Raw genomic sequence first — 15,561 nt, 5'->3', positions numbered from 1 at the left:
TCCAAAGATCTATGTGCTAGCAACCTTGTGTATGTATATAGTATATTTAAAGCCAAAACGCCTTTTTAGTTTTAGATAGAGGAAGGAAGATTTAAGATTTCTATAAGGTTTTTTTTTTGCAGTCTGTTTCACTGAGATTTCCCTTCACTACCTGTTCTGGGAATGAGAGAAAAGCTGGGTTATACTTACTGATAACTCCTTTTCTAATAGTCTTCCAGGACAGCCCATGAGACGTTAGGCTCCTCCCCCAGGGACAGGAAACACATTCCAAAATTAAAATAAAAGGCGGTCCCTTAGTCCTCACCTTCAGTATTTCATGAGAACCACAGGACACCCTGTAAAACATATACATAGATATATAGACACATATCATACATTATACATAATACCAGATAGTTCGGGTGGGAATCCGGCTGTCCTGGAAGACTATTAGAAAAGGAGTTATCAGTAAGTATAACCCAGCTTTTCTCAAAGTCGTCTTCCAGGACAGCCCATGAGACGATGAGCAAGCACTTACCAGTCTAGGGAGGGACAACTGCCTGGAGCACCTTTCGACCAAACGCCTGTTCCTGAGAAGAGAGGAGGTCCAGGCGATAATGTCTAACAAAGGTCGAAAAGTTAGACCAGGTAGCTGCCTTACAGATTTGGTCTGGTGAGGCACCGGCCCTTTCAGCCCAAGACGTGGACAATGCTCTAGTAGAGTGTGCAGTAATGAAAGGTGGAGCCACCTTTTTCACTATATAGGCTTCTGTGATAGCCTGTTTGATCCATCTAGCTAAGGTTGCCTTAGAAGCTTTTTCCCCTTTATGGGAGCCGGAAAATTGTAAAAACAAAGTATCAGTCTTCCTGAAGGTTTTAGTCACCTCCAGGTATCTCAAGAGGGATCTTCTGACATCCAAACAGCTAAATTCTTTCTCTTTATTGTTGTTTGGGAAATTGCAAAAGGAAGGAAGGACTATGTCCTGAGTCCTATGAAAAGAAGAGACCCTTTTTGGCAAAAATCCTGGATCTGTTTTTAGCACAATCCTGTCATCAAAAATCATAAGAAAAGGTTCTCTGATTGAGAGAGCCTGTAATTCGCTAACTCTTCTAGCTGAAGTTATAGCTACTAAAAATAAGTTTTTTAGGGTGAGCATTTTTACTGATAGGTCTACCAAGGGTTCAAACGGACTGGTAACCAAGGCCTGGAGTACCAGGGATAGATTCCAAGCTGGACACGTTTTAAGCACGGTTGGCTTTGTCCGGGCAATTGCTCTGAAAAAGGCATTCACATTTGGGTCTTCTCTAAGGGAAAACTGAAGAAAGACACTAAGGGCGGCAGCCTGTACCTTTAAAGTCCCTAAGGAGAGACCTTTGTCTATGCCTTCCTGAAAAAAATCCAAGATAGTTGGTATATCTGGGGAATGTCTCTGATTCTCCAACATCCAAAAATGAAATTTCTTCCAGATTTTAGCATACATTTTTCTAGTGACCGGCTTTCGACAGCTGGTCAATGTTTTGATGACTCTGTCTGAGAACCCCTGAGAGCCTAGTATTTGTTCCTCAGATACCAGGCCGTCAGGTTTAGGGTCCTGAGAAATGGATGGACCACCGGACCTTGTGTTAAGAGATCTGGTCTCCAAGGTAAGGTCATTGGAGGTTGCGCTGCCAACGCCTGAAGGCGTGCAAACCATGGCCTTTTGGGCCAGTATGGGGTTATCAGTATCATCTCTGTGTCTTCTAGGATGAATTTCTGAAGAACCTGTGGGATCAATCTGATCGGAGGAAATGCGTAACAGAGTCTGACTTTCCAGGGGTGGGCGAAAGCGTCTATGCCTAACGCCTGATCCCCTTGAGTTATGGAAAAGAATTTTTCTGTTTTCCTGTTTGCCTGGGAGGCAAATAGATCCACTACCGGTAGGCCCCATGAGGTTGTGATTTTGAGAAACACCTCTGGGTTGAGGGACCAATTGTCCTGGTTCATCTGGTGGCGGCTGAGATGGTCTGCCAGATAATTCTGCGTCCCTTTTAGGTGAATGGCCGAAATGGATGTTAGGTTCCGCTCGGCCCAGACAAAGATTTTCTGTGCAATGGTTTGTAGGCCCAGACTTCGAGTACCTCCCTGCTTGTTCAGGTACGCTACCGTTGCTATATTGTCTGACCTGATCTGTAGATGGCTCCCTTCTACCTCTACCTGAAAAAACTCCAAGGCCTTTTGGACCGCCATAAGTTCTTTTTGGTTTGATGAAGACTTCCTTTGTGCTGGGGACCATGTACCCTGCGCCCATCTGTCCTGCAGATATGCTCCCCATCCGGAAGCGCTTGCATCCGTGGTAATCCTCTGTGATACCTGGATGGTCCAGTTTAGCCCTCTTGATAGGTGAAGAGAGGATCTCCACCACCAAAGAGTCCTTTTTATCTTGGTGGGAATCCTTACTTTTTGTTCCAAGGAACTTGACTGCCCATCCCAATTCTGTAGAAAGAATTTTTGGAGTGGACGTTGTTGGAACCTTGCCCAGGGGACTGCTGGGAAACAGGAGGTCATCAAGCCTATCACTCTTGTGACATCCCTCAGAGAGACCCATAAGTTGGTCTGTAAAGAGGCAACCATCAGGTTCATTTTCTCCATCTTGCACTGAGGGAGGAAGATCATCTGATCCCGTGAGGAGATTTCGTAACCCAGGTAGGTCACTCTTTGTGAGGGTACCAGGCAAGACTTTTGTCTGTTGATTATCCAGCCTAGGGAAGTTAAGAATTCCTGAACTATGAGGAGGTCGGCTTCCAGTTTCTGGTATGATTCTGCCACTACCAAGATGTCGTCCAGGTAGGGGGTGATCATGATAGCTTTTAGCCTTAGAGGGGCTAGTGCTTCCCCTAGGACTTTGGTAAAAATCCGTGGGGCTGAGGACAGCCCGAAGGGCAGTGCCCTGAACTGGAAGTGCTTGACTTCCGGTCCTATCTTTACTGCTAGCCTCAGGAATTTCTGATAGGATGTGTGTATGGGGATGTGAAAATACGCATCTTTCAAATCTAGGGTTGCCATGAAACACCCTGGGAATAGTAGGTTCCCTATGGAGTATATTGATTCCATGCGAAAGCGTTTGTATGCTATTGAAAGGTTCAGATTGCGTAAGTTCAGGATCAGTCGATGACTTCCTGAGGGTTTTTGAATCACAAAGATGTGAGAATAAAACCCTGTTCCTTGTTCTTCTCTGGGGACTGGGATAATTACTTTTTGATCTAATAGGTCCCCTAACTGAAGACTCAAGGCGGAGGCCTTGACTGGATCCCTGGGAAGATTTGTGATCAGGATCCTTTCTGGAGGTTGAAGACAGAACTCCAGCCTGTGTCCTTGGCCTACTAGGTCCAGAATAAAAGGGCTGGAAGTAATCTTCTTCCACAGTGGGAGGAAGGCCCCTAATCTTCCTCCCACTCTGAGAAGGGAGTCATTGGGGCTGGTTGGGGCGTTTAGGAGGGTTAAACAGGATGTTACCCCTCCCCTTTCCTTTATGCCCCGTCCAATGTTTTTTGAAATTTTGCTGAGTTTCAAAAGACTTCTGCTGTTTGCCCCTGCCACGAAAATTCCTCTGAGCATAGGGGAATTTCTTCTTATCTGGGAATCCCTTCTTTTTATCCGCTGTACGCTCCAGGGCTTCTGTTAGGCCTGGGCCAAAAAGGTGGTCGCCTGTGAAGGGAAGACCACAAAGGCGAGATTTAGAAGTAATATCTCCCGACCATGTCTTGAGCCATAGGCTTCTTCTGGCCGTATTAGCTAAAGCTGAGGTCCTTGCTGCCATTCTTACAGCTTCAGCTGAAGAATCCGCCAGGAATCCTATTGCCTGGAATAAGAGTGGAAAGGATTTATTAATCTGTTCCCTCGATGTTCCTGCCGTCAAGTGTGTTTGGATTTGAGATAGCCACAGCTCCAGGTTTCTGGCTATGCAGGTGGATGCCAGGGCTGGCTTTAAGCTCATAATGGAGGCTTCCCAGACCCTACGTAAAGAGATATCTGTTCTCTTATCCATAGGGTCTTTTAGTGCTCCTGAATCCTCAAATGCCAAGTCAGTTCCTTTGGAGATTCTGGCAAGAGAGGCATCCTGTTCCAGGGCTGTTCCACACTTTCGTCAAATGGATACCTTCTTTTTAAGTTTCTTGGAAAAAAAGGCTTTTTATCAGGAGAATTCCATTCCTGTTTAATCACATCCAATAGTGAGCTATGCACAGGGAACACTCTAGCATGCTTTTTATGACTAGCGTACATTAAGTCATGCTTAGAGAGATGCACTTCTTCCTCCTCAATCTCTAGAGTGGTATAAACCGCTTTGAGTAGATCATCTACATCCTCCAGGCTCAGTTTAAAGTTGGAGCTATCATGGGAAACATTGCTTTTTGGTTCCTCTCCTGATCCTGATCCCTCTGCAGAAGAGTGGGAAGAAGAAACTTCCTCCTCCAAAACCAATGGGTCAATTAGGGATGGTGGAGCCTGAGCTGGGGTGGAAGGCTGGGCTGGTGCCTGCATCTTTTCAATGAGAGTCCTGAATGAACTAAATGTACTTTTTAGCTCATCTCTCACTGAGGACAGCATTTTCTGGGTAGAGACTGCAGAATCGTCTCTGACCAGTTTAGCTATGCATGCCCGGCACACTGCTTTGTTCCAAGAGGAACTCAATTTTTCTCCGCATACAGCACATTTCTTTTTGGGGGGCTGAGGTGGGTTATTGTCCTGAGCCTTGGCCTGGAAGATAAAAGACAAGGGAATTTAATTAGAGATACTTGTCCTCCTCCCACCTCCCATTTTTCCCCCTCCACCTTGTGGATAGAAAAGAGGGAGCGGTGCTGCTTAACCCCTGCCCCTAACGATAGAAAAGAGAGGGGGGAAGGGGAACGGAGTTCCTAACAGGTACCTGCAAATAGGGTGTCGTTCCCCCTTGCTTACCTGAGAGGTGCCGATGCCAGAGCCGACTTCCGCCGCCTGTGCGGTTGCTGCCGTGGTGTCCATCGCTCTGTATGGTGGTCCCAGCAACTGCTGTTTCCCCTAACATCGGTCGCCCATTTGAACTCTCTGTTCGCGCCTTCGGAAACTGGAACGAGGGTTTCCGGCGCCCGCGGATGCCGTCACTGCGCCGGAAGTGACACTGTCACTTCCCGTGAGGCCAGAGTGGATACGCTGAGTTCCGCCCCCTCCGTTTTTGGCGCCAACTTCAAAATTTCTTCCGAAGTTAGCGGTTCACGGGTACACAGCACTGCTGCTCCAAGGAACCGGCCGACCAACGGAGTGAACTCCCCAACGCTCCACCAGACAGCATCCGTAGTCCTGCCGAGAGGCTAGGAGAACAGGAGACAGCGGTCAGCCCCTATTGCGGCACTAAGGGGTACCGCTATGGGCCGAGGAGATGCATCTTTCCAAGTCTTTCCATGGACAGTCCAGGAGACCGGGAGCTTCAGTTCCAGGAACATGTTACCCCCTGTCCGGAGGAAACAAAAATACTGAAGGTGAGGACTAAGGGACCGCCTTTTATTTTAATTTTGGAATGTGTTTCCTGTCCCTGGGGGAGGAGCCTAACGTCTCATGGGCTGTCCTGGAAGACGACTTTGAGAAAATCTCTTTAAATTTAACTAACTTTACATATCAGTTGCCCCCCATTGGAGGATTTCCCACACCTTTTTCTCTGATGACAACTCAAAATTTATAAGTTTTCCCATCACTTCCTCAGTTTGCCTGGTTAACAATGGTCACCGGGACAAATTGAGGGAGAATCTCACATAACGAGCAATAAAAACTTGACAGCAGACCTCATCTTTCATCACTCCCCAAAAAAATAATTGCTTTTATATACACATAAATCTTGTTGCTTCAAGAAAACTTTTTATCCTCCTATACTGCAATAGAAGGAAATGGAGATTTGTTAAGGACAATGCAGACACAGTTTCAGAATTAAGGCCCACTATCTACAAATGACATACCAGAGGCCTTTTGGTCTGTTTTGGCGGGCTGGACTGTGGAGAGGGTTTCTTAGCTTGCTGTGCTGTTTGTGGCTGCTGCGGGTCCTTCGTCTGAACTGCTTGGGACTCCAAGTTCAGCAACGACTGCTGAGCCTGTACAGCTGCAATCTGTGCCTGTACCTGGGGTGAAGGCTGCTGGGAGCCATGGTGTGGCATCTGCTGTTTTCCTTGAGAGTATAAATCCAGGATCTGGTGACAGATGTCTGCAAAAACATTGAACATTTTACCAAAATGACCATCTCGTTTCCAAAACAATACACATATTCAGCCTATTACACAAGCCATTTTGTAATGAACCATTAACAATCAGGGGGTCATTTTCCTAAAGGGAAGGGGTGCGTGGAGGGGGGAGGGGTTAGCAATGTCACAATCTCAGCCTCATTCAATCAGAGAATGCTTTGTATTAGTTGAAAAAAAAAAATACAAGGCATTCTATGATTGGTGGTAGTGTTGTGCAGGTGCTGCCCTGTGTTCAAGTGCGCAGAGAAGTAACGAACAACACCTGGGAAGATTACGGCTATCACTGTATGTAGCGTAGCACAGACTACTACTGTGATTTTCAGCATTTCTTAGGACCCACCAGATATAAATGATTATTTATAGCAAACCATGCCAATGTAGGTATGAGAAAAAAAAATGGTTGGAGTATGCTTTAACCTTGGAAACTCTAAAGGCAAATGGTAAGTGTTCTGTACAGCAAAGGGTATAGAACATCCGTAAGCTTGTTCCTGTTCTTCAGATTGGTTGATGTCCAGCAATTTGATCACGTGATTTTTGCAGCTAGACCCTCCCACTCAGCAATCAGGACAAATTAAATGGAAACCATGTGACAGTTTCCAATGAAGCAGCTTCTGGTCTTTTCCTTTGTATTTCATTATATTCAATGACCAATAAAGAGATGAAGGCGGTATGGGGTTTAGATGATCAAAAATGTCTGATTTAATTGTGCAGATTAGTAATAGGGCCACTGAATAGGAAAACCTGTTACCACTTGTAGTGTACCTTTCATGAAAAAATTGGATTTTTGTACTCGCCGTAAAATCCATTTCTCTGAGTTCATTGACAGACATAGCTCTCCATTATTCAGAACCACATGGTTATATTGCCCCCTACAGGAGTAGGACACTAGGCAGAAAAAAGATTTAGCTACGCCAATGGGCAGTGAGCAGTCCCAGGTGGTATACATCCACTTTGTAGAACTTAGTGAAAGTGTGCACCGATAACCAAGTGGCTGCCTTGCAGACCTGCGCCACTGAGGCATGAGGACGGAAGACCCAAGGAGCACTGAGCATGCGAATAGAGTGCACCGTTACAGGGAAAGGAGGAACCTGACCCTTGATAGAATAACCCTGAGTCATCATCTGTCCGATTCATTTGGAAGTGGTTGCATTAGAGGCGGGACAGCCCTTTCTTGGACCTCCGAAAAGACTCCTTGGCTGCCAAATACACCCGAATCACCCGAACCACATCCAGGGCATGCAAAGCAAATTCCTTTGGATATTTGGGCCTGGGTCACAGGGAAGGCAACACGTCTTCATTCAAATGGAAATCAGCGACTACCTTAGGAAGGAACGATGGACATGGACGAAAAACCACCTTATCTTTGTGGACCACCAATTAGGGGGTACGACCAGGTAAGAGCCAGCTCCTATACCCTGCAAGCAGAGATGATAGCCACCAAAAGAGCCATCTTCTGGGACAGCATAAGCAGGGGAATCTTCCGAATATTTTCATAGGGTGGCTTCTGGAGAGCTGAAAGCACCAAGTTCAGATCCCACGGCGGTAGAGGAGACCACACCGGTGAAGTCAGATGTCGAACCCCTTGAATAAAAGTACGAACCAGGGAGTGTGTGGCCAGGGGTCGCTAAAATAAGAGCGCCAAGGCCGACACCTGGCCCTTGATGGTACTCAAGTCCTATTTCTGCTGAAGGAAGATCAAAATCCGAGCCACCGAAAAAGAGCGAGGGTGAACCCCGGTCGACTCACACCATGAAATGTACCCTTTCCATGTATGATGGTAGATCTTCCTAGATGTAGACTTTCTAGCCTTCGGCAGTGTCGGAATCACTGACCCAGGCAAACCTCTATCCTTCAGCACCTGGCTTTCAACAGCCGTGCCGTCAAAGCCAGTGAGTGTAAAGCAGGATGGAAGATTGACCCTTGGGACAATAGATCCTGCCTGAGAGGCAGTCTCCAAGAGACGTTGGTGACCAGTCGCTCTAGGTCGGCGTACCAAGACTGACAAGGCCAGTCCGGGGCAACCAGAATGACCGGAATTCCCTTCAGCCTTGGTCCTGCGTAAAAGCCGCGGCAGAAGCTTGAGAGGAGAAAAAGCGTAGATCAGGCGATACTGGCCCCGCAGGGCTACCAGAGCGTCTGTGGCGTCTGCAAGAGGATCCCGTTACCTTACCACAAACCTCTGTACCTTTCTGTTGAGCCGGTGCACCACCGGAGACATATCTGATGAAACATGTCCGGGAGAAGGGACCACTCCCCTGTCCGCCTTTTTTTTTTTTTTATAAATGTTTAAAATATAAAAATGTATACATATACAATTATATAGGGCCAAAATGACTAATGGATTAATTGAAAACTGATCGTTTATAAAAATAGTTGTCAACTATTTTCATAATCGATTTGTTGGTCAGCAGATTAGTTGGCCTGCATACAGAATGCATTATTTTTTTACATATCAGAAGACAGTGCAGCACACATACAGCTCAGTACACCGTCCACAAATGTCAGTGGGTGCCTTAGAACTTGTGAATGTAATTTTTTTTTTTTAAAGAAAGAATTAACACCATTGAATTTGGAGTCTGATGAAATTTACCAGATTCAACCTCTAATAGTATATACAGTATCTCTCTTCTGTCTGTTATTCTCAGAGTGTATTAGAGATTTTGCTCCCTAACCATATAGTTGGTTATATTTACCACTGCATATAGTAAATTAGGAATAAATTGCCTTTTTAAAAAAACTTTACATATTAACTAAATTATACACCACACTTTTTTTTTTTTAAGCTTATTTTCCGATTAATCTAAATTATAACCGGCCAACTAATCGATTATGAAAATAATCGTTAGTTGCAGCCCTACAAATAAGTTGCCTTGCATTTCTACTTCTACTTCTACTAACCACTTTAAGACCAGGTTTTTTCTGGCACCATTTCTTTACAAATTTAAATCAGTATTATTTGCTAGAAAACGACTTGTAACCCTCAAACATTATACATTTTTTTTATTGCAGAGACCCTAGGGAATAAAACGGCGATTGTTGCAATTTTTTTTATGTCACACGGTATTTGCCCATCGGTTTTCAAAATGCAATTTTTTTTTGGGGGGGAACATATAGCCCAAATTGTTTTGTACGACGTGAAAGATGATGTTACGACGAGTGAATAGATAACCAACATGTCACGATTTAAAATTGCACACGGTCATGGAATGGCTACAAACTACGGTACTTAAAAATCTCCATAGGCAACACTTTTAAACGCATTTACAGGTTACCTGTTACAGAGGGGGTCTAGAGCTAGCATTAACGCGCTCTCTCTAACAATTGCAGTGATACCTCACGTGTGGTGAGAATACCGTTTACGTGTGTGTGTGCGACTTACGTTAGCTTCTGTGTGCGAGCACGGAGGGTTGGGGGCGTTCATTTTTTTTTTTTTTTAAATCACTTTTTTCCTATTACAAGTATGTAAACATCCCTTGTAATAGAAAGGATGACAGGTCCCCTTTTATGGAGAGATATGGGGTCAAAAAGACACAAAATCTCTCCTTTACCTTTAAGCGCAAAGGATCAAAAAAAAAAAAAAAAAAAGTGATCTTTTGCTTTAAAAAAAAAAAAAAAAAAAAAAAACTTGTTTACGCCTAGCCTGAACCAGAAGTGACGTCATGTCGTCGATCTGGTCCTCCAAGACCATAGAGGCGATCAAAGTGGATCTACTCTTTGATCACCTGTATGACCAGCCGGCAGCACCATCAAATCATTTCTAGGGTGAACTGGCGGAAACAGTAAGCCAGAGACACACCAGAGAGTAGTGGGAGGTGGGGCCACCCAGACCACTTTCACCGGCTGTAAAAAAAAACAATTCCGGGGTTATGGTTGAAATTTTCAGCTATAATCCTAGAAAAACACTAGCAAATGCCAACGTAAATAAAGGTATTGCAGTCGGCAAATGGTTAAAGCGGATCTTCACTGCATATGAGTACCACAAACAAAAATTAATTAAATAGCATTTTTGAATATTGAAAGCAAACTCCCCCCCCCATTCATCCATGTCTCCATGTTTTATTTTGGTGAGAAATCTCTATGTAAAATACCCTCAAGCATTTCTGGTCGTGGCAATCTTGAGTAATGGCATATGATAATTGAAGACATTTACTTCCTGCCCTTAAATCAAATATGCATTCAGGAGTGTGCGCCTAGCTGAGAAAACCCATCCTCCCCTCCTGAAGACTCCTGGAATGTATGACATTTGGCTAGGCAAGTAACTAAAGAAATGTAAAAAAAAAAAAAATGTATAATGCTAGCAGCATGAGAATTAAAGATAACCACTTCCCCTTAGGTGGACGTCATATCACAACCTGGGGTTTAAGTGGGGGATATCTCAATGATGCCTGCAGCTGCAGGCATCATTCAGAAATCATTTTTATTTCTTCAGGCGATTCCCTACACCTTAAGAACAATCATAGCGGGTGAACAGCCACTTGATCGTTCTTACATGCGGCGGGAGGGGACCCTCCGGTGCTTCTACCAGCTCGCCCATACGATCGGCGAGCCGGAGAAGGAATTGGCTGCCGGGCGGAAGTGTACCATAGAGACTGCGAGGACCATATGGTCCCTGGCAGTCTCTATGACTCTCGGAGGCCCGGGCGCGACGTGATGACATCACGCTCGGCCTGGCAGTTTCAATACTGCGCTCCGAAATCTTTTTTTTTCAGGCTTTCTAGCCTGTAGGCGCGATCTGAGGTCTTATTGACCCCAGATCTCCCTATAAAGAGGACCTGTCATTCACTAATCCTATTACAAGGGATGTTTACATTCCTTGTAATAGGAATAAAAGTGATAAAAAAATAAAAATTAAAGGGAAAGTGTAAAAAATAAATAATAATAAAAAAAAAAATGTAACTGCCCCTGTCCCCATGTGCTTGCACGCAGCAGCGAACGCATGTGTACGTCGCGGACACATATGTTAACGACGTTTAATCCATACATGCGAGTTGTCGCCACGAACGTTAGAGCGAGAGTAACAATTCTAGCCCAAGACCTCCACTGTAGCTCTAAACTGGTAACCTGTAAACATTTTTAAAACATCGCCTATAGAGATTTTTAAGTACCAAAGTTTGGTGTCATTCCACGAGTGTGACATGCGACATGTTCGGTATCTATTTACTCGGCGTAACATCATCTTTCCCATTATACAAAAAAATTGGGCTAACTTCAGTATTTTGATTGTTTTTTTTTAAATCACAAAACAGTTTTTCCCCCCCCAAAAAAAAGCGTTTGAAAAATTTCTGTGCAACTACCGTGTGACATAAAAAGTTGCAATGACCGCCATTTTATTCTCTGGCGTCTCTGCTAAAAAGAAAAATATAATGTTTGGGGGTTCTGAGTAATTTTCTAGCAAAACAATTATGATTTTTACACGTAGTAGCAGAGTGCCAGAAATCGCCCGGTATTGAAGTGGTTAATCAATTTTGACTGGGAGAGTTAAGTTCCACTTCAAACTGAATGGGTTGTTTTAACAGGTAAGGGTTCACATATGAAATAAAAATTATTTTTATTTCATATATTTGAGCACAGGATTTGTGTGCATATTATGGTTGTGCAAATTTTAGAATTATAAGGGTTCACATATACTTTAAAGCGGTAGTATAGCGCTTTTTGTGACTTTTAACTACAGGTAAGCCTATAATAAGGCTTACCTGTAGGTACAATATCTCCTAAACCGTGCAGGTTTAGGAGATATTTGCACTGCATGCAGCCGCTGACGCGAGTGGCGCATGCGCTCTGAAGGTCCGGGGGGACCTTCAGAGTTCCTTGCCGGGAAGTGCCGGAAAATGACTCCCACGCAGGACGTCATCGCGGCTCCGGCCACTCACAGCGCCGGAGCCGCCGAACCAGGAAGAGACGCCGAGGGATCATGTCAGCTCCCACAGCGGTGTCCGGGGGTCCGTGTTGAAGCTTCATTCTAAGGTAAGTATTTCATAATGAGCTAGTATGCGAAGCACACTAGCTCATTATGCCTTTGTCTAGAAGGGTTTTTTTTTAGTATACTACCGCTTTAATCTATTCAATGACAAACAGGTCACTTTAAATAAGGATAACAACGCATTACTCCTGATATGCACAGCCCTCTGCCACTAAGTACACATTTACCTTCAAGAACATCGACTGGCACATCTTGGACAAACTGCTCCCACCACCTCCTATGCATCGGCTTTAATGTCCACTCCTGTATCTCAAATTTACACAATCGTCCAGCAAGATACATGACTGCTACTGCAATGATCTCAGGCTCCCACTGCAAGGACAGCGTAGTGCACAAACTAAAACAGAAAAAAAAAGGGGGGGGGGGGGTGAAAGAGGGGGGGGGGGGGGTCATAATGAATGTAAAAAATGACTGCAGTCATGGAGGGGGGTTCAAAATGGGAATCTTGAAAACACTAAAACAATCCCTACCTGTCATTAACAAATGTCCACGCCATCTGCACCAACTTCTGAATTTTGTTCTTGTCTCCTGAAGAAAACAATATGTCAGCTACACCTTGTATTACATAATAAGGCAGATTGCGGGGGCTACAATACAGGTCACATTACCTTTCAGCTGTTTGGCATACTTTAGGAGAAACTGATAGGGATGTTCTACTTGTAAGTCAAACTTGATGGTCTGTAGAAGGATCCTTTCTAGAACCATAACTTCTTCCTAGGGACATATAAAAAGAATATTACTGTATACAACAGAAAAACCCCATCATGAGTAAGATACTGAGAGGCTGAATATAATACAAAGTTTGTTATACTTTTGTAATATCTCTGCTTTTCAGCACAGGAGAGGCGGCGGCGGGAGGGCAGGGGGTGGGACCCCCTTCCGCCACCCGCAGAAATGTCTAAATAGCCACTCAGATCACCTCTGCTTTGTAGGGAATCGCCGGCTAAAACTAACGGTACCGGGATGATGACTGTGGGTGCAGGATTCGTCCCGCTATAACCACTTAAACCCAAGGATGTACGGCATCCTTGGGTTTATGCCGTACACCTTGGGTGGGAAGTGGTTAAAGCCCAGTACTAGGCACCATCCTGTTCATTGGTTTGCTGTCCCTAGTAAACGTTTACATGGAATGTGCCTTTGTTTGTCACTGCAGGAAATGTATGAAACTAGCTTGTCCTAGGCTGGCCCATACATGTTCAATCCCCTGGTTCAATTTTCCTTTAGTTTTACCAAAAACCATATAGTAAGTGTCGGTTCACATTTGTGTTCCCGCATCGAATTCGCACCCCTGGCAGTTCACACTGCCATATGCGATACGCTGGGGATGTCAATGAAAGTTAACGACACCCCCAGATCAGATCGCATATCGCAGTACGATCTGAAAGTTCGCACAGAATCAGATCGCACTAGTGTGAACCACCACGCGATCCGATTCTGCTGCGGACCAAAAAAAGCGTCCTGTGCATGTTTAGTGCGGATGCGGTGCGAATTCAGCCATACAAACTGTATGGCTGAATTTGCACCTCATAGAGATCGCTTGTAATTTTAGGAGCAGTGCGCTCCAAATTACATGCGATCTCGGTGATCGCACAAATGTGAACTGGCACCAAGAGGTCAAAACTAAACAACTTTCAATTGTATTCAATTAGGCAGGCCCTTGCACTACAAAATTTAAGGTAAATCTAAAGGAAAATTGTACAAGGGAATGAAACAAGTATGGCCAGCCTTTATCTTGCTACATTGTGATATCACAGGCTGCTCTTTGTGAATGGCAAAACAGAGTTAATGGAAAGAGATACAACACCTGAACAGTTACACCAGGAGTTGGGCATGAACAGATTCGCTATCAATGTTGAAAGGCTTACGTCGGCAGAATCATGGATGTCAAACCCTCTCCTGGCATTAGGGCTCAAATAGACTCCTGATGTATAGTTAGGGAGGACCGGCCATTTCAATTATCACATGGGAGGATATTAGCAACTTCCATCATTTTACTCTTTAGGGCAGGGGTGTCCAACTCCATTTCGTTGTGAGCCGCATTAGCATTATGGTTGCCCTGAAAGGGCCACATTAAAGGGCTTGGAGGACCGGATTCTGCCCCCGGGCCTTGTGTTTGACACAGAAAATGTATGTTTAACTAATCTTCAGACCAAGTATATGCATTTAACGTGTGCAAAAAAGGAAAAAACAGCTCTGGCAGTTAAAGGATAATTTTAGTTTAGGACAAAGAACAGCCACCAAATCCCTTAACAGATGCATGATGCATACTTACCTCAAATTCAACTTTTTACCGTTGTTTGCATTCAGTGATAAAAAGTTTTTTTCTTTTTTAAAATTCTTTACATATTTGACCAAAGTTGAATAATGCTCTTGCTATAGGTGTAGGCCATTTACTTAGCTCATAAAGCCTGGCTGAAAAACTCCCAGAATAAAACTAGCTCTTACTAATCCCATCACAGGAGCAAGCTCTCAAATGCTAAGCTCAGAACTATTGTGTCAGGGGGGAGAAAGTGCATGTAAGGGGGTTTAAATCAGAGAAAGCGCTCGCGCTTGTGATGGTGGAGGTGAACAGTACGGGAAGGTTCACACTGGTGTGATGCGTGAACCACAGCGATTCCTGTGCGGGTTCCCACACCGCATCAGAATTGCAGGCAGTTCACACTGCACTATGCGAACCACTGAAGGTGTCAATTTAAAGTTAATGACACCCCAAAATCAGTTTGCAGAATGCAGAGCGAACTGTAGAATTGGACCACATTGATCTGAACACCCATGCAATCTGATTCCAGAGTGGACAAAAAAAAAAAAAAAGGGATCCTGCACCATTTTGTTCTGATGCGATTTCAGCCATACAAAATGTATGGCCGAATTTGCACCGCACAGACATCGCATTTGATGTGCACAGGAATGCAGTGCAAATCACATGCAATGTCTGCAATCGCATAAGTGTGAACCCAGCCAAAGAGCTAGGAGTCTCTTAGCGACATCCTAGCACCAAAAGAGAACAGGATAATGCAATCTCTGGGAAATTTCACTCAGGCTTCAGGAGATCTGTAAATGGCCTACACTTACAGCAAAGGCATTATGATACTTTGGTCAAAGTTGGTTTGTTTTTTCCTTCGGGGGCCCTTTACCTGCAAAGGCTTTTCTTTTTGTAAAGGTGAACTATGCCTTTAACCACTTGCCGTCTGCTCACTAGAGCTGTACTGCGGCAAAGTGGCTCTTGTAGGTCTGACGACGTAGTACTACGTCGTCAGACACTCCCCCCCCGATCGCCGCTGCTCTTCCCCTATCGTCAGGGAATCGAGAGTAGAGATCTGCCCGCTTGTGTAAACACAAGCGGGCGGATCTCCTAAGTG

General features: G+C 44.6%; 1 protein-coding gene across 2 annotated transcripts in view; it reads right to left on the bottom strand.

Moving 5' to 3' along the window:
* CCNK (cyclin K) overlaps window positions 1-15,561 on the bottom strand; it is a 42,181-nt gene that overhangs the window by 11,205 nt on the left and 15,415 nt on the right. For both annotated transcript variants that reach the window (XM_082275629.1, XM_082275628.1), the window contains exons 5-8: window positions 12,811-12,916; window positions 12,673-12,730; window positions 12,370-12,539; window positions 5,944-6,185 (exon numbers count right to left, since the gene is read on the bottom strand). In XM_082275629.1, the coding sequence (XP_082131755.1) occupies window positions 5,944-6,185; window positions 12,370-12,539; window positions 12,673-12,730; window positions 12,811-12,916 (576 nt within the window). The remainder of the gene's footprint in view (window positions 1-5,943; window positions 6,186-12,369; window positions 12,540-12,672; window positions 12,731-12,810; window positions 12,917-15,561) is intronic.

This window comes from Pelophylax lessonae, assembly GCF_965119305.1.
Source record: "Pelophylax lessonae genome assembly, chromosome: 13".
Classification (NCBI taxonomy): domain Eukaryota; kingdom Metazoa; phylum Chordata; class Amphibia; order Anura; family Ranidae; genus Pelophylax; species Pelophylax lessonae.
The sequence above is the reverse complement of the archived record's forward strand: the minus strand, read 5'-3'. Positions and strand labels throughout refer to the sequence as shown.